The 26,306-nt window shown below is 36.2% G+C and overlaps 1 protein-coding gene across 1 annotated transcript in view; it reads right to left on the bottom strand.

Annotated features, from left to right (window-relative positions):
• Positions 1-26,306, bottom strand: part of RAB3C (RAB3C, member RAS oncogene family) — a 140,025-nt gene that overhangs the window by 103,360 nt on the left and 10,359 nt on the right. Inside the window, exon 2 of the mRNA XM_035553459.2 lies at positions 25,206-25,433. Within this exon, the coding sequence (XP_035409352.2) occupies positions 25,206-25,433 (228 nt within the window). The remainder of the gene's footprint in view (positions 1-25,205; positions 25,434-26,306) is intronic.

The raw sequence follows: 26,306 nt of genomic DNA, 5'->3' as shown, positions 1-26,306 counted from the left end.
ATCTATTGTAAAGTTGGTGTTTTACTCCATTTTAAATTAACTGATGAAGCTTATATTGAGAATACTGATAATTACTGTAACAGTTGACATATAGTGCTCCTCATTTACACATCCCAAAAGGACTCATAAGTATCATTTCCAGTTTCCCCATTCCACAGATGTTGTGGAGAGAAAAATTTCATCTTTACTGTGTGCCATGTCAGGCCAAACTTGATTAGACCCATCAGGCATTAAAAAAAATAGGGCTCACCTGTCCTCACATACCAATTTCAATCTGTTTTGAAGAACATGTCTACAGGGACGGACACAGAATTGTGATAGTTCTACAATGCTATACCTGAGCAAATACACTGAGCCTCTTAACCTGACTGTATAGGCATATCCTCAGTGCCTTTTCCCCACAGTATCCTGTAGCGGTAAAATACCATAGCAGAGCTCCTATACATGCTCACAACAACTCAAAGGGCTTATTTTCTGGCGTACCTATTTTTTATCCCAAGGGTACTGCTGGGATATTGATGTTAGCTGAGAGCATGGTAATAAATAATTACTTCCATCCTCCACCAACAGAACTACAGTATTAAAATTTTATATTTTATAGTCACAGAAAAGGAGATTGTGAGGCATTGCGCTTCCATTTTTACACAAATTTATTCCAGAAGTCTAATCTCCACAGGAATTTAAATCCCACTGCAACAACTATTTTGCAGTAAATTATAGCTGTAGACTGATTGATTATGGAGTTGTCTATTGTGGCTAATTCTAGGATCACAGAATACTTCACATCAGAAGGGACTTTGAGAAGTAATTTAGCCTAGCCTTCAGCCCAAGGCAGGGGCAGCTGTAAGATCTGACCAGACCTCTATCCATTTGGATCTTGAAAATGTCCAAAAATGAGTCCAAAAAGCTCACTGGGCAACCTCTTTCACTGCTTGACTCTCCTCATGATGAAAAACACTTTTTCTTAAAACCTCATCACAGGTATGGAAAGGCTGCTCTGAGATCCATCTGAAACCTTCCCTCCTCCAAGCTGAACAAGCCCAGGACTCTGTGTCTCCTCACAGGTCTCAAGTTCCAACATCTTGGGCATCTTGGTGACCTCTGCCAAACGTGCTCAAGTATATTGATAACGTTCTTGTATGCTGGGGGACCTGAGGAGGGCAGGATAAACCTTAACAGTGTTGCAGATGCAGTTTAATGAGTGCAGAGTAGAGGTGTGTGCTCCTGCTAATGCAGTCGAAAAAGTTACAAAAATTTTAAAAATTTGCCAGCGGCAACAAGGGTGAATCTCTGTGTAAAATGTATCTTACTGAAGACCATACAGAATGTGTGTGTATACATGCACACTGTATACAGTGTAATTTGGGTTAACCAACAGGTTGTACTGTTTTTAGCTGTTAAGACACATAAAAACTTGAATTCAGGAATTCAGTTCTACTTGAACCCCCAGGACTTTCCTGACCACTAAATGGTAAACCACACTGGATGAGGTTCATCCACTGTTCCTTGATTTTGCTTTCTTTTCTCCACGTGCTTCATATGAAACAGACAGAAGAACCCTCAGCTGTCCTCTTCTCCAGCTCTTCTAAACCATTTAGACTTTTATTTTCATCTCCACGTTATTTTTTCTTGAACTTGCTCCCACTTGGCCATACTGGCCATGCTGCTTTCTAGTTAGAAGTTCAGTCTGTCTCAGTCCACAATATTCATCATCCATTGTCCTTAGAAAAACTAATATTCATCAATTTAAAAAATCTTTGCTCCATATTTCTTTGAAGGAAGGCTGTTCTCAGAAGAATTTACAGGTTCATAATTTCTATTCCCATGACAGACTTAAGGTGTTGAGCCTTAAAAGTTAGCAGATGTATTTAACTACTTAAGAATTTTGGATATACTTAGTGACCAGACAAAAGAAAAAAAAAAAAAAGAGAAAAAAAAAAAGACGAAAAAAAGCCCACCACTTTCTGTTAGCACTTTGCTTTAAGTGCAAATAATGTACTTCAAATCTGAAATTCCACCAGAATCACTGTAGGAAAAGACCAGAAAAATACCTCAACATTTCCAGTATAGACTTTAAGCTTCTTTTTTTTTTTTTTTTTTTAAATATATTAAGGCGTATTTCAGTTGTCAGCATGGTAACATTGCTATTTTTTATGCATATTCTTCTTTTCCAAGCTTGTAAATTAATTCAGGTATCATTTCAAGTTCTGAAATGCCTGAAATGAAAGCACCTGTTAAATCACAACTCCAGGAGTTTGGATGCTGCCGACAATGACTGATTTAATTTTTTTTCTTGTTAGGTATAACATTGGAATATGCATAAGGTGTTAGTCTGATAACTCGTGCTTCTGAAATAAATAGTGGTTAGTTTTTTCTTAATGAAGAATCCTTCCAGAAAAGTCAGGCTTACTATTATTATGATCTGCAATTTCATGTCAAATCAGTGCTGACTCATCTCCCAGAATATTCACATAATACAAAAGAATCTAGAAAAATGAAATGTCTTCTTCACTAATTGCTTTTAAGAAAACTCCACATCACACCAGTAATTCATGTTGCTAAAGTAACCTTTAATTTCACAATGCAATACATGAAAATGTATGCAAATAATATAAATTTTTTAAAGGTCTTATTGAAGCTCAACCAGAGCTAATTAGACCTAGTCTAATTATCCTACACAGCCACAAGACAACACAATTAGATTAGCTCAATTTGCAAGGAGAGTAAAATCTGCAATTTGACTCACTTTTTACTCTTTTTAAATATCAGTAAAAATTTTTCATGAAATTAGCAAATTTCAAAGGGAAGCCATGAGAAAAATATACAATTTTTCTCCATCAAGAAAGATGGATTACTTAAAAAGCTCCCTGAGGACATCCCAATAAAATCAAAACACTTAAAATATTTTTTTGTGTGTGGGAAAAAAAAATCAAAACAAGATAAAGGAACAATCACTTCAGAACAGTCATACTAATGGTAGTGAGAACACTGACTTGGGATGTGACAGACACAGGTATCTACAAATTATTTTGTACTATACTACTTCCTGACTATGGGCAGAAATTCTATACAGAACCCCACTAGAAATTTAATCAGAGAATTTTAGCTTCAACAAAGCAATGCAATTCCCAGCAAATGCTCTTCAATAGGTACTTCTTGTCTTTAATGATTTACTGTACAGCGCTTATTTCTGCCTACTGTCAGATTTTGAGGCAGAAAACCAAAGTTTCAAAGGATTCAGAATTGTGTTTCTATGTAAAAGAGATAAAGGACAGGGGTAGGTGTCACAATTACAAACTTGAATTTCTCTTATTCTGCTGAGATCAGATATAGTTCAAAGACAAATCGGAGAAGCACCTTGTTTTTCTGATGTGGAAAAAGGATAATACAGTGTTTTCTTATGTCAAATTTATGTGGTTTTATGAGACAACAAGACCTTGGAAAGGCAAGCCAAGAGAAAGAAAAGAAGGAAATAAAAAAGTTTAGAAACTTTAATACTTGGTGATTTGCTTTTATTAAGAATGGTTGCCCCTTTATGGGTACACCCCTCACCGATCAAAAGAGCTGCATCCCTGTGTCAACGGGCAAAACTGAAGTCCAGATGTTCCCCAACACGGAAACAAACCACACGGCTTTGAATGAGTCACTCAGGTTCTAGCAAATGACAGAATTATCTGACGTTTGTCTACGACAGCCTAACAGGAGCAAATTTTACTGAACCCAGTTCTATAAAAGTGTCAGGGCACAGACAAGACAAAGACATACTTTACTGTCAGTATTAACCTACTCATGAGGCAGAACCTGTGCTACACTGCCAAACAACTTGTCCATAGTAATAATATATTCCTGATCACCACAATAATCACATCAGTAATTGTGTTTAGGATCTTCATTCTTGTGGTTTCTAGGTTGTGACTACACCAAATCTAACACTGCCAGGTATATTAGTTGCACTTAACCCGACCATTGAAGGCAGAAACAAGGGCTAAACTGCCCCACCATGCACAATGACTTAAATACATGGAAGATGTGAGATCTTTCAGTAACTTATTAACATGAAAAATTTACATTGTCCTTGTTTTGTTAATATAATTTGAACTGTTGAGCAATTTGTTCTTTTAACAACAATTGGATGCCTTTTTCTCAGCTGTAATAATTATGTCTAAACTAAATTGCCTCTTCAGAAAGTCTATCTGAGTCTGAAGGTGCTATCTGCATAAATAATACACACTGAACCATTACAGAGAGGTGTCAACACTAATGTTCACACTTTTTTTTCGAATAACAATGAGGAAGAAGGAAGATGATGTTCAAGAACATTAGCTAATCTGTTAATTGGCACTGGACTAGATCCTATGCTTATGTAGGTCAGGGTATCTCCACAGAAGCCAAAAGAATAACACAGACATATCTCAGCTGGTGATCTCGTGTACTACTGTAAAACTGTGTATTGCATAAAATAACAAGGCAGTCCTGATCTGCCTCGCACTTGGACAGCTGATGACAGAATTTGGAAACACCAAGAAACATATATGTATCTAATGAAGCTGCAGCTAAAATGCTTTGAAATAATCTAAAAAGAGCAACGCTGGAGAGATTTTATAATAATTGGATTGTATCCCCAAACCATTTATAGCTCGATGTGGATAACGAATGGATAATGAATCCACTTGTCCAGACTGATATGTTTTGGCAGTAACATCACTAAGACTTTTTTTTTTTCCAAAGAACTTATAAGCTTAAATTTGTTTGATAAAATAAGCAGTGATGCTATTGCTGCACTGACTGTCCTGAAACTTTGTAAGGGATCTGTGATGCCATTGGAACCGTCAGTAAGTGTCTCTTATCTACCTCATACAGAAGGGACATTTGTTTATATCAGGTGATAGAAATAACTCTTTCCTGTCAGCAGGTTCATACTGATCTCTGCACATTGCTATCCCAAGCTCAAGAGCTCCATAAAGATGTCCTGAGGCACCACTGAAGTTTCTGCACACTAGGCTTGTTTCAGTTGCTGCCTTGCTGAAGGCAACACACACAGCAAGGTACCTGTCACTCACAGTTCACACAAACCATCACTCCATATCCTAGCGACAGAGAGGCTTTATAATAAAACTGAAGAAAGAAGAAAGCTGTGCTTTAAATGCTTATGTAATTTTGAAATGAATTGTTGCGACCTTTTATCTGTGTTAGGTTACCCATCTAATATCTAATCACTGCAAACACAGAGGCCAAATGAAGATCAGAACAATGACAGGAGGAGGAACCTAACAAGCAAATTAGTGAAAATGAAGCAGACTGAATCAGATCAGCCACTCCCAGAAATCATCCAAGGGGAATGATTAGTGCTGTTAACTCCACTGAATTCCTACCATTGTGGAGTTTGACCTTCAAAAATAAAAAAGGTGAGGAACAGACATCATATTTAGCTTTAAATGAACAAGATGAACTAAATCATTTCATTCACTCTGAAGTCTTGAAAGGCAGAAAAGAAATACATAAAAGCAAAGCAGAACACCAGCAAAGAGAATTACTGCCTTCTTAAGCAGTAATTCTTAAATTTCTTAAAAATAATGTTTTCCTGTTTCCTAGTTGCTCTTTTTCTCATGTATTGGCAGACATGAAAATGTTTGGTTTTTTTTAGCACAAAAACAGTACTGTAACTTTTCCCATTCTACGTGAAATCATTAGGAATTTAGAAATTCTAGAAGTTTAGGAATCTAGATGGTTTTTTTTAATTCATTAAATAGTCCTACGTTCTCTGATAACAAGCTGTTATTTTAGGATTAAGACTGATATTTAACACTATGTAACAAGCTAGCACAAGATCTCTACACATCATATATGCATTTTACATCTATTGTATCCATTATTTTATCATTAGGATTGTCATACTTAGCATGTTCTCTACAGCAGCAGCCTGGAGAGAAACATTACTTTAAGTAAAAGTTAACAAACTTCTCTGCCAAACTTAGTGCCCCCTGTGAACTGAATTCCATTTTCAAATAACATTAGAGAGTTTTTTTCTCATTGTAAAGTTATTAACTTGCAGTATTTCATAAAGTGCTTGCAGGTAATTAAAAGTTGAGCGTAAAGTAAGACAAAGTCACCTGCAACTATAATTTTGTGCTGTAGTTTTTAATAAACTCATTAGCAAACACACAGGAAGGCCATACACTGATTACTTCACAGATGTTCTGAGAAATTAATGGAACTGGGAGGAAACAATGTCAGAGAGCAAGTGGAAAGCTGAGGAATGACAGTTTTGCTCTGTAATCCTGGACTAATTGTGAGAATCTTTCGTGCTTCACTTACTTTGTCAAAATAGCAGGGCAGATACCACTATTTACCTTATTGACAAATCCTCGTTCCCAGCAACTACATGGATATTTCAGGAGGTTAAGTGATATTTGTTACAAGAGTAGAAAAGACATGGTGATTCCATTTTTCACATCTGCTCGGTGCTGAAAAATATCTCCTTATGCAATGTAACATGAAATGCTCATGGAAAGAAATAGTAACGAAAGAGGAGGCAACTTAAAGTTAGAATGCCTGAGCATATTTTAAGAGGGGAAAAAAATGCCATAGCCTACCTACTTCTGCTCCTGAATATGGCTTCCTCTTTCACTTATTCCATCCTACCTAGCAGCCATTCTCTACCTCTTTTTTCGTGTTAACAGTTCCCTTGAAGCGAAGTTCCACCTTAGCCCTTCTCCACATGAATAGGTGATATGTGTACAAACAAGTCTAACACGTCCCAAAGATGTGACAGTCTGCTGTGAAAAGCAGTAGATTTCCCCAGCTTCTAAGTTAATGTTATTCCTCCTCCTTCCTTTCTCAAACACTCAGTAGTAAACCCAAAGAGCATTAACATACCTCACAAAACATGTTTTTGTTTGTTTGTTTGTTTGTTTGTTTTAGGATTAGTAACAAGAAGAAATTAATATATTCATTCATTTAAAACCTAACACTTAGATTTCAGATATTCCACCACGAGACAAGACTTACAAATTAGACATCTAAGAAATAATATTTCAATATGATTTTTTTTCCTGTTTATGATGAATGCCTTCTTGTCCTTGACAGCATAAAAAGTAGACACTTTCTCAAAATGAATTCTTCTTTATTATTTTTCTCCATACAGTCACAATTCTGTACAGATCATGCTAAGTAGACACTGTAACTGATCACAGGTAGCCCTGAATGTAATTAATAAGGGTCTCTAAGTGGTAGGACTGTAATAACATTTCCATGTCCTCTGTCATCATTAACTACATGCATTGCAGGCACATGGGTACAAATGTGATTTGAGAACAGGCAGCTGCCACCAGGAATTGTTACTCCATAGAAATACATTTAGCTATGACTTAAATGAGACAAGTTGATGGTAAAATTTGAAGCTGTGTAATTGCAGATGCAAACCTTTAAGGGGTATGTAATGTGAACCCAGTCTTTCAGTCTTTATTTGCCTGAATAACCTCTTCACGTGATCAGGAAGGGCTGCAGAACTGAGATCTAAAACTGAAAATAAGGATTTTCAATTGCAAGTCATTTCAATTCTGGAAGTTTCTGTCAGCAGAAGGAAGTAAAAGACAAAGAGCACAGTTTCTGTTAAACACATTCTAGTGGATCATAGAGGCAAGAGAGTTATTTTTGTGCAGGTGAGCAGCTTACTGGCATGGAGGCCAAATCACAAAAACATGTTACAACTCTCCTCTTTGAAGAGCCCCAGAAATCATTTTCAAAAGACACATGAAAGTACTTAAGTTCTATACAAAAAATCCTGGCTTGCATAAAAGGAAAATGCCTGTTTTTAGGAAAAAAAAATACTTTTTAAGATTTCTAATGCAAAAGAGTATGAGAGAAAATTGAATTACAGTCCAGATAATTAACAGTAAAAAGAATGGCAGCAAGCATTACACAGCATTCTCTGACAAATATAAACAAATCAGAAAGAAAATGGATTGATAAGTAGAACTCACCACTATGAAAATTATTTATTTTTTTTCCTAAGCTCTGGTTATGAATCACTGATTTCTGCTCACTGCCACAAACAGCAGGAGAGAACAAAGGAATTCTTGCCAGGGCCTTTGAAGTTCTATCTATCTCAATCTCTGTTGGGGCTCCAGGAGTTCTTTGGTTGTCTGGCCCATGTCTCCCTGGAAAAATCTATGTGAAGCTTTTCCAAACATGAAAACATATCCATTTGCAGATGAGTTGGGGGAGAAAAATACAATTCTTAGAAGCTGTTTTAAAAATCGTGATTTAAAAATAAAATAAAATAAAATAAAATAAAATGCTTAAAAAACCTTACAATCTGCACAGCAAGTTCTTTACGAAGCACTATGCCACTGATTATAACAAAACTACATTTTGATTGTGAAAAATCATACCCAGAAATGCTTAATGAAATAGCAAATTTAAGGAAGCCTCTTTCTCCATGAGAAGCATCCATCACAAACAACAACTCTAGACATCATTAGAAGTGTGCAGCGGATCTTTATCAGCCTGCCACAGGTATTGTAGGACTGCAGACAATATCACCTCAACCCTAAATTAACTGTATGCGCCCTGTTCTCAGTTCTCTACTTCTTTGGAAAAATATAACGTCAAAAAGATTTTCTAGACAAAAATTATAGACTTTTGAGAATATTTTGGATCCTACCACAAAGGGCTTTGAGGACAGACCCATGATTACAATAAAATTCAGACAATCATTTGATCTCCATAGAGACGTCATACCAAGACACAAAGGTACCTTTTTTTCCATAAAATGGAAGCAAGCATCTATCTATATAGAGTGGAATAACAAGGTTTTACTGCTTTGCTTAAGAATACTGCTTAGATAACCCTTCTTCACCACCATCTTTCTCAAAAATATAAGAAGTCTGGCACAGTAATATCTTTGGTCTCTAAGCCTTAGTAGCTTATTAGTATTTATCTTCAGTCTTCTTCTGAAAATCCTTTTCTTCGACAGAGTGTGAAATTCAGAATGAGAACACAGACACCAAATAAACAAAAAATGCCTTAATGTTGTCAACCACTGGCATCATTTCAGCAATGGCATCCAACTACGGGAGGCTTCTGCATGCACAGTACTGATTCTTTGACTAGTGTCTGCCTTCTTAATAACATTTGTGCTATTCACAACCTGCCCAAAGTGCTCAGGTTGTCATTAACTTATAGCACACAGACCTTCACAAAAAAAATTATGAAAAGCCAACACAAAAACAAGAGTGGTATTGGCTGTTCTTGATGTCAAAGATATTCCCTTGTTTTTCAGCTGCTAAGGGCAGGGTTCAACCACTTAAAATATAAACACCTAGCTTTCTGTAATTTGGGCCTACTACTATCTCAGTGTAGTAGAGCTGACATTTCCAAAAGGGAAATTTTTAGTGGGAATTTTTCTTTTAGAGAGGTATTTTGGCACACAGCTAATCACCTTCTGAAGATATCTATTTCTATAAGCAGTGGTCACTGCTTATAGAGCAACGGTAAATTACTAGCTTAGAGCAGATCTTAGATCTTAAATCTTAGCTAAGACCTTAAGCTTCTGATTCTGACTTCTCTGTTTCATCTCCCTCCCCCATTTTCCAATATAAAAGCTGGATCTCCAGCCTACTATGCTTGTTAACTTGGCCTTTTCACTCTGGTGGACGACCACCAATGTATATCTGTCCCTAATTATAACAATTACTCACAATTCCAAAAGAGAGAAAACAAGAAGTTGCCATTGAATACTTTTCTGAAAAAAAAGAAATCTCTATGGGTTTGCCATAGAGAAGGGTTTGTTCTATTATTCAAAGTGATATATGATAAAAAGCTATGAATCAGTCAACAATATTTAAAACTGTTGTTCAGATACCATTCATAAAATCCATAGGCAGTCAGAAGAAAACAAAAGGCATACAAACAAACAAAAACAGAACTGTATTACTTAGGTCTGGAGTTGTATTTAATAAGACAAATTAAAGGAAGATGTACCTAATGAACATTTTATGGGGGTTGTGCTCCCCATTTTTTTAAACTACTAAGAGAAAACAGATGTCTAGCATTGAAATTTTATTTTGCATATGCCATGTTTATAAATATACTAAACAAGATAACCTTGTGTCTATGACCCATGCCTCTGGATTTAACTACATACTTCCAAAAGAAACAGCCATATTAAAAAATGAGTGCTAATCCTGAAAACTCAAGCTCCCACAAATGCCAGACATGTTTTTTGGTCTGTTGAGATTTATATTTGGGCAAAACATTAGCACAGGCTCCCTTCTATGTAATCAGAATGAAACAGCTGTAGGAAGTGAATTCTGCAGAGTGGTCCAATTTCCATTCCAAAGAATTTCTGCATATAAGGTGACAAAAATTACTATTGCACCAAACAGTGTTTATCTGGGCTTTAATTTAGGCAAACCCACTGAACACTTTCATGTTTTCACTGTACTATGGAAAAGAGAGAGAGAGAGAGAGAGAGAGAGAGAGGGAGAGAGAGAGGCCTCCCCTCAGCCTCTTCTGCTCTGGGCTGAACAAATCAAGGGATCTTGGCCACTCCGCATACATCTTGCCCTGTAGACCCTTTGCCATGTTTGTAGCCCTCCTTTGGACACTCTCTAATAGTTTTATGTCCTTTTTATATTGTGGTGCTCAAAACTGCACACAGTGCTCCAGGTGAGGCTGTACCAGTACAGTGTAGAGTGGGACAACCACTTCTCTCGATCAGCTATGCTGTGCTTGTATCCATTATTACTCTTTCTTTTATATGCAATGAGAAAGAATGTCACAATTCTATCTCATTTCCTAGCTGGCAACACAAAACGGAAAATACCAAAGAATGAATTCCCAGGGGCTGAGCTGTGGTCAGAGTGACCTTCACAGTATTTACAAAGAAGAGGAAAGAAAGTAAGAGCTCAAGAGAGAATGGTTATTGCAAATTCAGTAGAAAATAGCAGCATTCCCATATCTGCAGAGGGCTTTCTAAGTCTGGGCTACTCAATGTATTTTTCAGATATGCCCCAGAGGAGCTTTTATTTCTAACCTAATACAAGTTGGGATAATAATGCAAACTACCGATTTTTCCACATTTTGTCTCCGTGGTTGCATGCGTAAGAATATGTTTTATTTTTTAATCTGCAGTCATTACACAGACTATGTCTCACTGCCCTGTAGGACAACATGGGCCCAAATATGAATAGTTAAGAACCACTGAATTGAGGCCTAGGAATTCTAATGGAATTCATAAGGGAATATCTGAGGCTTAAAAAGCTAATATAATATAGTAAAAGAAAGCTTATATATCACCTATCAGGAACTAGATAATTATATCAATATTAGCCTTTTTGCAGCCCTTTCAAAATGAGAATATTGCAATATTCTCATATTTCTCATTCACCAGTATTACCACAAGATTTCCTGGAATCTACCCAGTTCCTATCCCTGCATCCTCCGCCATGATGAAACAGGACTGCCGTTCTGTCATGCCACACATCCAGCCTCTTCTGGGATTACTCATGTACTATTACATGACTGCTCTCAGTAAACTCTTTTGCAAGGGAGGTGTAGGGAACATTATTATTTCCCTAGGTCATAATATTTTCAAAGTATTAAGTCTCATCTGTGTGTGACAGAGGCCTGAATATTAAAATGACTGTGACTGAATTTTCTTGCATTTTTTCTAGCTAGGAAATATAGCTGTATAAAAAGAAGGGAAGCTTTTTCCTTAAAAAAGGCAAAAAACATATTTGATTTATAGGTAAATAAACATTTATGTAAGATCAACCTCGCTGGATCAGACCAAAGGTGTATCTAGTTGGTATTCTCTGTGATGGTGTTGATGAGTATGTGCTTAGGGAAAAGTATAACAGCAAGGTGGACATACATGATAGTTCTAAAAAGAAGTTAGATAGTTCTAAAAAAGAACATCCTCCCTGCTTCTAATCACATGTAGCTCCATGATTACCTGAGCTAGCTACAGTTTATATGCCTTTAAGTACTCTGAATGAAAATCTCTTCCATGAATTTGTCAGACTTCTCTTAACTCACGTACTCTTTCAGCAGTTCATTGTCCTTTAGCAAGGACTTCTACTGCTTATGTACATGTATGGGACTGACAGAACGAATAAGGAAATTCCAAGTTTTCTTCTACCCCTTTAAAATCACAGGTTCGTTGCTTTCCTATTGACCAGCCCTTATAATGGCAGGTTTACAACAGGACATTTCCGTAGGCAGACTTAGTCTTTCAAATAAAGTGAAAAATGATCATGATTTCAGCTCTAAACATATACAGGTTTAACCCCCGGAGCTGATGTCCAGTTGAGGGTGCTACATACAAATGTAATTTTCTATCATTGTTTCTTACATTTAGCTTTTGAGACTCCTATTCCTGTGCAATCATATCGTCATTCATTATCTTCAGGGCAGAGGCATTTGTCCTGGACTATCTGACTTTTCCATAAGGTCTTTTTATCCTTCAGGCTGTTAATTACTCTCTTGCTTCAGGTCTGGCATTCATTTCCACAGGAATCCTCATATATGCTTCAATCACATCACTTTTTTCTTTCTTCCCCTCTAATTAGCCCAATACTGGTTTTCTCAGACTTTGCACTTCCCAGACAAAGTAACTATAACCTTGTTGCCATTATATGATCCTTTTAATGTCCTTCTGCCTTGATAGACACTATACTCAGAGCAAAATTACAAACAGGCATGTCCACACACAGAGTTTCTTTGTCTGACAGATTCATCATTATCCAATGACCAAAATGATTTCCCTTTGATTGCCCTTGAGTCACGCTTCTCTTTTGACTCTTAGGACTCTGCCAGCAGCTCCCTTTTATTGCATGCTGCCAGCTAATGACACTATTCCAACACCCCCCTATTTCATGAAAACTGCCTGAAGCAGAGTGCTGTGGATACAGCATTCTTAGCACCTGCATGGATGGACTTTCCAAAAGGAATTTAGCCTAAATAAGCACAGGCTTATGGACATGAAGCAAGACAAATACTTGAGTCCTTGAGGTACCATAAGTAAGACCACTCTCATATCCAAAATATCACACAGGCATTATTTTCCCCTGCATCTTTGGGAAGGGAGCAATTGAGAGCATTGAGAACAGTGCATGTGCCCTTTGTCAGCCCAAATCCACACATATTTTCTAAGGCAATTCATGAATGACTCTGCCTTTTATACAGCCCATCAGTGCATAACCAGTTCATTTGTTGCAGATATCTTCTTACAGGACCTTGATGTCATGTAAATAATAGGCCTGCCTACATGTTCTTCCTGTCCAAGCTGTTTCTCAGAGGAGAATTAGGTTTTCATACAAAAATAAACTGTATTTATTGGAAAAAAATCCAGTTTTTCAAAAAACAAAGCATTGTTTTTACCTTTGTTTTCTAGAGTAAAAAATGCCACACTTTTAGTTTCCTCCTATTTCCTTTTGTTTCTCTACTCACTATAATATTGTTTTTCTGCGCCTCTTCCAGTTCCTTTCCTTATGAAGTATCTCCAGTGCAGAAGATAATGGTTTAGTTTTGTTTCCACTGGAAAAAACTTCACCAGGCACATGCAAATACCAAATTAACTGTTTTTCATTGGACATGACACAGATGGTTGATAGGAATTCTTTCTCTTCCTAGTGTACCCAGATCGTGCCTTTCTTCAGTGGCTGCTAACTGAATAATTTCTAGTTTATAAAATAATTTCTTTTTATTGTTCCCAAAGTGCACAATCTGCTACTGCTAAAATAAATCTAATTTCTATTACTACACACTTGGAAGTCATTACTATTTTCTGTATGATATTTTGATCCCCTTCATAATGGTAACATTTCCCAACTTCCTATCATTAACAAGTTTTATCAGCATATACTTACTGAGTATTAAGATGATCAACCACATCAGTCCTAAAAACTTTCCACAACACATTCCAAGTCTGATGACCTCTCCTTTCAAGACAACTTGTTATCAGCTCCTTACCCACCTTTCTTTTCATTAACAAACTCCCATCTGTTTCAGGAAATTTCCTTGATTCCTTTTGTTCATACCATATAAAAATCTCACATTTGCATCCAGTCATCTGGGATGCCACCACATTTCACTCGCTGGCACTTCAAGTTCACACTTAGTGCAGGTGAAGCTACCTCATGCGTGATCATATATACTGAAATCTGGGAACACTAGTCATATCACAACTCCATACCACCAGTCACTGTGCAGGGAAGATGCAAAGACTGCTCCAAAGAAACTACAATTGAAGTAGATTGCACTTATTGCTGTTAAAGTATCTCCTGTGATGACTTGAATTTGAATATCTTTTGGAGAAGAAGTCAGAAATAAGCAGTCCCACAAGACTTGAGGAGTCTGCAAAAAATCCAAGTCATAACTGTACACAAATAGAGAATCATAAAACTTTATACTTTTCGGCTTTTTTAGCTGACCTCATCCTAGAATGATTCATTAAGTTGAATATATGCAGGACTTTCTAGCCCCTCTGACAGATCAAACCATCTCAGAAGGAAAAACAGAAACCTTTATAAGAAATTACTTGATTTTCCTTTCTTCAGGGTTGGCTTTATTTCCAAATAAAATTAACCAAAATCAATAGTATCCAATCTACATGGACCAAATATTTACCAAATATTCTCACTGTCAGAAATGAGCCATTCGTTTCCTGTGACAGACCTAAATTCCTTTGCATATAGTTGTATAAATATACCTAAATAATAACCTGATGGGAAGGGAAGGAAAGTAAGAACTCTTTATACCTAGGCACCATCCAAATTTTAGAGTAAACAGGCTTATTAAATTGCACCATTGACAACTTCCATCTGAGTTTGTGAGTGAACTGAGGCAGAATTCTATATTTTTCAAACTGCACTTAATAAATAAATAGAAGTTGTAACAGCTAAAAATCGTGGAAAGAATTTGTTTATGGGCACTAAGTAATAAAGCAATCTAGATTAAACCAAAAAATAGCTAGATGATTACAGAAGAACAATATATTTATTCAGAAAAGATTGAAAGAGATTAGCTCTCTACTACAATGAAAAGAAACAAGAGCGGAAAAAGCAGCTTCTCTACTAGAAACAAACATAAGCAATATCCTAACCGATTTGTCTTAGCTGACAAGCTGGAAAAATAACGTAAATACAGAGTAAAATCCTCCAGGGATGCTGTTTCGCTTGATGTCATCATTTCACGTGTAAAAACTGTGTGCATTGTCCCTAATGTGTTACCTACTACAAACATTATTCTGAAGTGGCACAGAGCCCCATATGGTTCTGGCTTCTTATAACATGCACTTAAGGTTACTTCCAGAATATAATGCAAATTGGGCGGTGTTAAATTAAAATGAGTTGCTTTCATGTGACCCCCCATCCTCCCTCAGTCACTTGTGCCCCTGTCAACCCAGAATAATTTCAGAATGACTTCGAGCTAATCTAACACATTACAGGGAAACAGCTTGCACTGAGCAGCAGGAGAAGGCAAAAGTGAGCTTTAAATACTGTTTCTACGCTCCCCTTTTCATGGTATTTACATTATGGCTCCCATCCAAGGCTTTGGTCCTCTGGTTTCAAAGAGACAACTGCACAGCAAGAGTACAACACTTTGCCATAATCTACAACATGAATCTTATTAAAATGCAGTGAAGAGCCTATATAGGCTTCCCTTTTCTCTGTAGATTCACTGCAGCTGTACAGATGTCCTAAATGTATCATTAAAATGGTTCACGGAAGTTGGCAGCACAGTTGATTTCACTTTAAGAAATGCTGTCAACATTAATTTCTTTTTAGAAACAGATTTATTCTTGTTTCATAAAATGATAACCTTAATAAGTATAACTTCCATCTCATAGTTTGAAGTATACTGTCATATTTCTCTGGGTTTTATTAAGCTTGAACAATTAAAATAGCTTACTTGTTTTTTTCAATGTTAGCCTAAGATTATTGTTCTTGCTTCAGTCCCTCATCACAGTAAAATCTTTCCATCTCCTTTTCCTTTCCATCCTGACTCTTCATTTCAAGAAAAATCAAAAATCTTGCTATTCAGGTATACATATGCATTCATCCTCTTTTTCCCTTTCTCATCACCAGTTTTTAAGAAGCTAGTGTAGCATCCCTGTGATGCTTGAACACATGTAAGTGCTGCTTCATGATAGTTCCTCCACTGGTATAAAGTTCCCTATGCAGGAAAGGCTGGGGACTTTCAGATCATGATGTGGAGGGCAAAAGAAGCTGAAATAAATGTTACCAGAACTGCCTGATCGCAGGCTAGGGATAGCTGCGATTATTTTAAGTCTGGCAGGACAACGATTTGTTGGAGTACATGATGGCAGGATGCATTTCCCTGGAGTTCTATGAAAAAATCTGCATAAGACACACTACAGCAAGGTGTTCCAGGACATGTCTTAAACTAGCTCAGTTTCTCCTAAATTTTCCCCACGGAAATTTCCACTTAAACAGTGAGATGAGTCTTACTTAGAATTTTAATTACACTTAACACCACCTTCTCTTTCCAATTAATCTTTGAAGACAGATGTATCCTTCTCCTGATATCAGAAGCCTTTGTCAGAGAATATTTAAAGTCCAGCTGTGGTATATATATATTTCGCACCAAGATGGTCACAGAGACCTGATTTCTCTGCTGCAAGTAGAGCTATGCAGCAAAATTGTTGAAGTAGGCAATAGAGGGTTTTTCTAAAGCACAGACCTCTGTGCTTTTAAGAAAAAAAAGAAAAGAGAAAAATATTTTTAGTAACATTTTAGTAACATAAGGCTTTTCAAAAACCATTGCAATATTGAGGAAAATAGTGAAATTTAATGCTAGTTACAGGATTGACATTTACCTTGTTTCCTCTCCAAATTATCTGAAGCCATGAATTTGCAGCCTCTTTGGTGAATGTAAGAGCAAGTGCATTGAATCAGGCAACAGGGCTCTCTAGCCCTGTAACCTGCCAGTGGCCAAAAGCAGTTGGCTAGGAAGGAACATGGGGCAAGTACACACAGCATTTCTCCAAGTATCTGTGGCTCAGATATTTTGACATAGGTAGAGTTAAGCATATGGCTATGAAACAGTTTTGAATCTAAAAGAATTTGGGTATCAAAACATGTTAAGAAAATGTTAAGTATTAATAGTGCCAGAATTTCAGGTAGTTTTAGTAGTTAGGAGAAGCAAAGTGGACACATTAATTAGAAACCAATCTAAGACAGCTGAGCTCATCTCATATAGATCAAGGAAACATTCATCTGACAGAAACAGATATCAATCAGTTCTGACGTGGATCTAAATCACAGGCCTGAGGCTGAGGGGCTCTGAACATGGTTGCCATTCCCAGAGCCACATGATTCCTTAGCAGCACAACTTTCATTGGGAAACAGAAAAACATCTGGTCCAACTCAAAGGCAATCAGAAGTCTCAGTATGCATTTACCTATGCAGAAGGATTCACAGACTAGGAGTAGAAGCAGCAGGAAGGGAGGAGCTGAAAACAATTAAAAAATAACCACATTGTTTATAGCTTAGCAGTAACAACAACATTATGACTTCATGTAGCATTCAAGCAACCCAGGGGCTTTATATGCCTTGACATGATATACATTGTATCAGATTTCTTAGCTGTAAAGATAAGAATACATCTTTCAATCCATTAACTGAAGCTGCTGTTGGGACAACAAAAATATTAAAAGTCACAACAAAATAGCAGTTTTAGATGTGAAAGCCACAACCCATGAAACCCAGGGTGTCTGAATAAGGATAGGACAATCCTTTTTCTGATCTGTTTTTACAACAGACGTTTGAAACCTTCAAGATATGTGTTTTTTACAGCAATGAAAAAAAAAAAAAAAGTAATGTCACACAGATATCTGAATAGCCAATGTGGTATATTTTAAATAAAAACACATCACTTTTTAAAATGTCGTTGCTGATGAGTGTGGTCAGTCTCACATACTGTGCTCTTTGAAGCCCATCTGAACTAAGTAGGCCTTTTACTTTACCAAGACCTTCTCTGGCACTGGAGATCGGACCCTGGCTCTATACAACAAATAGTTCAAGTAGTTTTACAAGATTTTATGTCTTTTATCTATATTTTACACCCAGAAACGGTCCCAAGGCACCATTTCTTGGACAAAGTCTTACAGAGTTCGGTTTTGTCTTTTACTTTGTCTTTACTGCAGTGAAGGACTGCAGTGTCACATCTGTTACCACTTTTGCAAGGAACTAATACAAGATATCATATTTACTATCTTTAACTTTCTGAATTTTTACTACATTTATGGTGCTTTCTCTGATAAACTCTTGGCCTCATTCTCACTCAGACTCTTAGCTCCTTTCTCTCATGTTATCTCATCATATGAGTGAGCAATTGTAGTCAAACTTTAAATAGCAACACAGACAGTATCTTTTCAATCTCTGCTTATATTTGCTTTTGCTGTGATGATCTTAAACTATATATATACTTTAAGTTATAAATTAAATAAAGTTATATATAAATTATATAAATTACTTGCATCTGCTAAGTTTAGAGAAGTCAAGCTCTCTTGTCTGCTTTTTAGGTAAGCAGTTTTCTTTTCCTGACAAATATCTGCTTTTGCTATTTCCCATTCCCAGTTGTTCATTCCCACTTGACTGGCTGCCTGTAAGCCATTTGACCATATTTATTTATTTTTTGGTTATTTACCTAAAACAATGTAAGCCTAATCTGACTTGGATCCTCGGGCACAGCTTTAACATAAACAGAACAGGTACAATGAAGAGAATGCAGAATAAACAGGGAAAAGTAAAGAGAGCACTAAAAATCCTTGAATTAACGAAAACATAGAACTTTTAGATGTAACTGAGGTTCCGAAACTATGTAAGGATGAACTCCTTATTGAGATCTGGACACACTGGTTCTGTCTGTACTATAACTGTACACAGCTTTCCTTGGCTGTATAAATCCTTAGCATCTGCTGTTGAAAACCCCAGGTGTTTAAGAACCACTACAACAACAACAACAAAAGGAAAAATAATTATTCATGAATAACAATACTTCAGAGAAATAAAGTGTACCAAATATGACTTGCACAGAAATGGAAGTGTTCTTGATGGAGACATAGGAAGCACTGAATAAAACAATACAGCACAATGGAAAAAAAAAAAAAAAAAAAAAAAGGATCCTACTGTGAAACTTTCAGTTAAATAGTTTTCATGGCTCTTCAAAGATATGTATAGTCTAGAAAGGAGAAAAGTAAATTAAGAAGAGGAAGGGGAATATTTTAGGATAACAATATCCAACCACAGCTTGCATAACATTCAGTTGTCAGCGGGCAGCTTAAACCACAACAAAAGCTGCTCTGCATTTCAGCTTGTTTCAGCTAACAGGGGAGGCCCAGAAAGAGTTTGCCTTCTGCCATCACAGCCATGCTCCTGACTAACCACCTTTGCCCAGGAATGGTTCCTTGGGAGCCCTTTAACAGACTAGCATTTGTGATCACTTTGTATCACTTATCCCTGCAGACTGGTCAGCCTAACTGAAGGCTGGCTAGAGCTGCTGCCCTTTTTAGGCTGCACCTAGAGCAGCAAATTAGCTTGTGCCAGAGAGCATTGCTAGGCTATGGAATCTGTCTATACCGTGAAACTGTCAGCATGTTTTCTGCCATGGTTTTGGCCCAGGTTTGCTAGCACTCTGCCAAACAGTTCCTGGGCAAGGCTTAGAAGTTAGCCAAGGCCAGAGATCATTCCCAAGACAAAGTCTGGATGGAGCCATCCTCTTTCAGGGACTAAAAGAGTTTAAACGTGTGAACAAAAGCTATTCCATGCCAGCTGGACTCAATGACAAAGGACAGTCTCAGTATGTTTAATTTACTAGTTCAGATGAATCCAGAGAAATCCCAACCCCCTGCAGTTCTCAGCCTTCTACATTGCTGTCTTCAAATCACTTGCTGCCTGGTATATGACTGGATACACATTTAATTTTTGTTCCGAGAGGACAAAAATCTCATTTTCAATATAGTTTTACTATCCTTATATAAAAAGGCTGTGTATTTTAAGCAGCAGCAAAACCGTCACCAGCAAAACTGGGAACAGAATCATGAAATAAACTGTGGTGGGGTTGTCAGAACAATTAAAAATACTCAGATGAGAAAAAAAATCAGGCTCTGGAAATTCCTGTGATGAAACATTTGTTACATTCACTATCCTCTATTTCCACACCCTATTCTCAACTCCACAACAGACTTTTGTAGTTTCAGCTTTCAACACCTTTCTTCTGAACCAATGCATTCAGTGACTGTTGCACTGACACTATAGCCTTAGTTAATGTTACAAGGATATTTCTGGAATATTGCACTGCCTCCACACTTGCAAGTTAGCACAGGATTCTCCTGAAGTACTCCAATATCAGTGCAATTTTCATTCATACTCCTGTTTCCACAGACCCTCTGACACACAAAACACATTATTCTCATTTTAACTGAACCTCTTTTCATTGCTAGAGCACTGCCAGGGAGCTTGTTGTGCAAAAATAATAAGTTGCTTTATGTTCATTGACTTTTTTTTTGAACTACTAGAGTTTTAATTATTGAATGATGAAGTTGGATTTCCTCATTCAGGTTATAAAACCTAGTCCTCACCTAGTACCTAAGACCTATGACAATTTATAGAATTGATGTGACAATTGACGTGAAGGCAGAAACATTTGGGGTATCTAATGAAACTGTCACACACAATTCTAGGAAGGGTATGCTGACACAAGCAGCTCTCATACCAACTACTGTAGGAGGATATCTTTTAATTGTGTGATCATTGTATCTAGTCCCCAGGAAAAGCCATCTAAGCAGCAAAAAGTAATGAAGTGTTCTTGTTTGATATTTGCACTGAACTGCTGCAGTCGGATCAAACTATATAAACATGCTATATGAATGTAGTTAGAAAGTATAATAAACAGCATAAAGAGGGAAAACTTGATGCTTGATTCCTCAAACGAAATTTATACTGAAATCAGTTAAAAATCACTGACAGTTCTGCCCAAGTAAATTTTAAACAGCAATTAAAGATGTGCCATGGATGCATTGTCAGTTAAACAAATGGAGTGATCTGTCTTCATTATTTTCTATTTTCTAAGAATAAAACTTTTTTTTTTCCTATTCAAATATTTTGACAAATTATATTGCCCAAATTTGCCTGTTTTCTCTATAACCTTTTGCATTCCATTATTTTTATTAAACAGTCTATAGTGTTTATAAAAGTAATGTAAACCTTTAGGGCATCTGAGTTGTGTGGTAAATTGTACAGTAAATGCAGTGATAGATTTATAATGTTAAACTTTTTAAATTTTTATTTATTTATTTATTTATTTTCCAATGTGCACCTCTTTGAGCTTCCATTCATTTTCTTCATAGTGTATGTTTGTAAGTGTAGGTATTGACAAGCCTTTTCTTTTTCACTCAACACAACTTGAAAACTAAAAGTTTGAAAACAAAAGAATCTTACAGCCTTCCAGTCCATCTCTTTCATATTAGTAGTTGAAACCATCTGGAGAAAAAAATATATTACTGTTTATTACTTGACACTGTAAAATAGCCTAGAGTCCTCTCATGGACTTTTACACTATGCACATATGTGGTACACACAAACAAAATTCCTGTGGAAAATTTCTTACAGTTTCTGTTGAGAAATCAATACCTTTTTAGGTAAAATGCATCTTTTATGGATTTCTCTCCTTAACAGTGTAAAAATCCTGTTAATATTCTGTCTTTGTAATGTTCATATCAGTGTGTGCACATTTATAACATGCTGTGAAATAAAATTTCAGGGCCAGCTTATGACAGTAATAAGTAATGTGCTATCATTAATGAATATAACACTTGAACTCTAAACCTCTCCCAGTTCCAGTAAGAAATATCATGGAAAGAAGGTGTTTGGTTTAGAAGGCAAAAAACCTTACAGAGCTCCCAGCAGGCTCTTTCTGACCATACCACAAAGCAATAAAGATAAGTACTAGAGAGAGCCACATTCTCCCTGACTTTAAAAATAAAGGAAGACAATTCAATTCAGGTTCTTTGAATCCAAGAATAGGGCACTATTGCCTCAAAGCAAGAAAAAATCTCAAACAAATAAATAACCTGCAGTGCATCTCATTATGTAAGACAGTACGTACCTCAACCTGTTAACCCTTGCTAGTTCATCTGTAATAATCAAACAGTGAAATTATTAAGAAATAATGACTGTTTCCTTGAGTGTCCATGCTGTCAAACATACTTTTACCTTTCACTGAAAAGTCTATTAGAATCTTATTCTGAGAAAATTGGTACTCCAAGCTCCAAAAGAATGCACACAAAAGATAGTGCTGAAATGCATGTGAAACATGAAGTTTAAATGTCTACCCAAACAGAGTATGTGTAAAATTGTAATTGGAAACACATTGGATCATCTGTGTCTCTAGATAGGGAATTTTAGTGACTTTAACAGCATCACGATTTATACATTTCTGCATTTTACTGCCACACAAGGATAGCAGAACAGCAGCATTGAGTGTATTTCCTCACCACAGTATCTGGTAAAATGTTTCAGTTCTGATCTCATCATTCAGAACATGATTTAAACTTGCACTTCATTTTGAGTTTCTTCTGACTATTCAAACCTGTGATATTTTTTTCAGAAAGTTTTATTTCACATTTACTGAACGTTGTTTATCACATTATGTCACTAAATACTTTGCCACTGATTCTGAAGGAAACATTATTAGCTCATGCATGTTTCTATTCAGAATTAACATTAAATCAAGCTCACATTCATTTATTTTTATAATTATGTAATATAAATGGTCTTTCGCAAACGCAGTTTGAAATGGAAATGGATATTGCATAACAATTCATTCTAGAAAATTATTTGCAAAATCAAAGAAAAATAATAAAGTTTAATATAGAGAAGTGTGACATATACAGATATTGTATAGTAAGAATGATATGGCTGTTGATACAACTTACAAGATGGGGTGATAGTGCTCTATTTCAGATTTTGTGCACTGGAATAGATCGCTGAGACACTTAACCGATTTTATTTAAGGACCCAGGGGTGCAACAGTCAATAGATTTACTCTAGAAAGCATAACTGCAACACAATATTCTAATACTTAATATTCCATCTAAAAAGTACGAACAGCAATAGTGAGCTGTTATAATTTCAATTTATTTGGCAATCACAAGGCTTTTTAAGAATTGGCATTAAAATTGCAATGGGAAAAACAAAAGTAAAAACAAAATAAAACAAAAACAAACAAACAAACACAAAACCAAGAAGCAGTGCTGGCTGGAGTAAAAAGCTTTAGAATGAAAGTAAGACCTGAAGTCTTGTTCCCTTAACCCTATGTCCTGAGAAGTGTCTTCATGAAGGTCCTTTCCATACCCTGAGCCTCTGCCCCCTCCTCCCTGTGGGACACAGAAACCTTTTATTTGTTTCATACATTTCACTTGCAAGTTTTTTTCAGGCAAGGATTCTCCAGTATGCAGAACATTCTTGGAGCAGTTCAGATGGTGTTGCTGCCATACGAAGACTATCCAAATGTCCATTTGACTAGAACTGGAAGTTTATTCCAGCTGGCAAGAATACAGCTGCTACATCCTCCCTATGCCATGGATAGTCCTGGACACATTTAGATTAATGGACTGCTTCGAGCCAAGCACATATTGGTAGTCTGGCATGGAGAGACATTATGGGAAATATACTTGTGTCAAAGCAATCACATTAATATAACATCATAAACTGACATTGCTGCTTTTGCTAGAAGACACATGAACAATAAAATCTACCATAGAGGCTACTTGGTAATTAAAAGAAGAACTCTGGAAGGACTATAATGTGAACACAATTTTATTGTTCCATTATCAAAAAATAATAATGTAATGTCAATGTGAATTATCGTGTGATCACCATCATTAAAGTGCTACAATGAAACAAGCATGTTATTGGAGTGAAAACATGCACATGATACACAGTTAACTACTGTGCAGCACTATCTATTATGCTCTTGATAACAGCAAGTATCTGAGCTTAAAAAGGTAGAGAAGTTGAGAGGTAAAGAGTCTGAGTTCCAGTACCTAGAGGGCACAGAACAACAAATCATTTGAGATAACAAGGACTATAGCCTACCTAAGATGACACGAATGAGATACAGCCTAGGAAACTAGGAAATTCACCTTTGTTTTTACCTTACTGATCACAGTCTTCTCATAAGAAATGAGATTGCTGGGAACCTGTGCCATATTAAAAAGAAATTCACTTTATCTGTCATTTAAAATGTGTCAGTTTACATGTAGTCCTGTTTGATCCGACGTATCACCAGATCTATTGGCTGCCCATCATTAAATACATTTTTAAATAACTTGTATTCATGCACAGAAAATCTTAGTTAATTAGGCTGTTACCTTAAAAAAGAAACATTGCTCAAAATCTTCACATACCCAAGGAAGATGGCACAAACCTCAAATTTTAACTCCAGGTCCCACATTGTTAAAAGCTCTGCTATCAATCCCTCTAGCTGAGCATCACCATCACCCAAGAATGAGGAGATATGATATAGCTGCTACATAAAGATCTTCTTGGCTATTCTTTCCTGTTGAGAAACATTTGCAGAAAAGAACACCTATTCTCTGGCATCACAACTCTCCCAGTTTGGCATTTTTCTACTATACATGAGGTGTGGGCAAAGGACATGAGTTTTTGTACATCTGGACGACACAGCTGTTATACTCTCACCTTCTCAGCAGAAGAAGGAAGAGGTTTCAGGTGATCAGGATGACAAAGGTAGATGACAGAAAAAAAAATATGCCTTCTGTTGTACATCCACTATCATTTCTCCTAAATGAATGTTTATTTTTGGTGGGGAAAAAGATCCTAATTGGTACTTCAAAATAATCTTTATTAATATGAATCACTTTCAGTAAACTATATATTGCACAGTAGTTTATACCTGGCTGCACAGATTATCAATATATGTTATTCTGTGCTATTTCTTTATGGAATTTATTTCAGAATATATACTCTGCTGTACTTGGAATACTTTAAAAATACTGTCTATGTTCTAGTATTCTAGACAGCAAAATGATGCAGGAAAGAATTTCTTTTTCATTATTCTGCCATATATGTATATACAGGTTATGACATTCAGTGGAAACCCACAGTAGCTTAAATGCTATCGAACTTATAGAACTATTATCCTTGGCTTACCCAAATCTGTAGCTTAATTCTTTTTTCATTTTTGAAAACCGTTTTTACTTTGAAATCGATCCCGACTGTGCTTACAAATGCAGAAGTAAAGGAGTCATCAGCATATCGGAACAAAAAGGAGGTTTTCCCAACACTGCTGTTGCCAATGATGAGCAGTTTGAACATGTAATCAAAGTTCTGGTCAGATGTATCTTTCTGGCCATATCTGGAATCTTGAGCAGATGCCATCTGTAATTCAAAATAAAAAGAAATAATTTACTGTCCCTTGAATCATATAAAACTGGAAACATTTAGATTTTATTGGAATTTTTGGTAACAGACATATAGGAACTCAAGGATTTCACAGCGGTTTAAGTCATTTTTATGATTCTTGTAATACAGTAATAGTTGCAGTTGCAAAAGAGGATGTATCAAAGGTAAACATCACCAGTGATCGGTTCTGGAAAAAAAACCCTTTAAAAAATCTAGGACAGTTCTTGACTATATGGTTAAAAAGATCTACATTCAGAAAATGTGATGAATGAAATAAATGGTGAAAATATAGACAAAAATACTTTTCTTCATATGTACAAGGAAGAAATAAGAGATCACTGGTGGGTTATGACATAGGAGGTATAGTAACAAGAAAAAACTTAATCTGTTTCATATCTGATACAATTCTTGAACAATTTATTTCACTGTAAATATGCTACAGTCCTTTGTAATATCTACAGCCTTTTGTATAGCCTATAGCCTACAGCATTTGTTATTAGTATCTTTCAATTAACATACCATCAAATACTGAGTTGAGACCTCGAAAATAAGGTCTTCACATTTTTCAGTTCCCGAATCATACACAGCTTTGGAATTTGCAATGTTGATGCAAGATAATCATAAATGACAATTGCCAATGTTTTCAAATCTAAGTCCTTAAAATAAGGCTTCTAATCCATATAAAGCATCTGAATAACACAGATTACAAAAACTGAATACTGCTAAATATCAATCTTATTTTGCTTAGAGACTTTAAAGATCACAGGCTCCATTTATAAATAGTATGCCTTTAGCTTTCAGGAGGGTTGCAGAGGTTAACTTGAAAACTCAACCACTATTTTACTTGGA

Source organism: Cygnus atratus, chromosome Z (assembly GCF_013377495.2).
Source record: "Cygnus atratus isolate AKBS03 ecotype Queensland, Australia chromosome Z, CAtr_DNAZoo_HiC_assembly, whole genome shotgun sequence".
Classification (NCBI taxonomy): Eukaryota; Metazoa; Chordata; class Aves; order Anseriformes; family Anatidae; genus Cygnus; species Cygnus atratus.
This window is presented reverse-complemented; position numbering and strand designations above follow the sequence as displayed.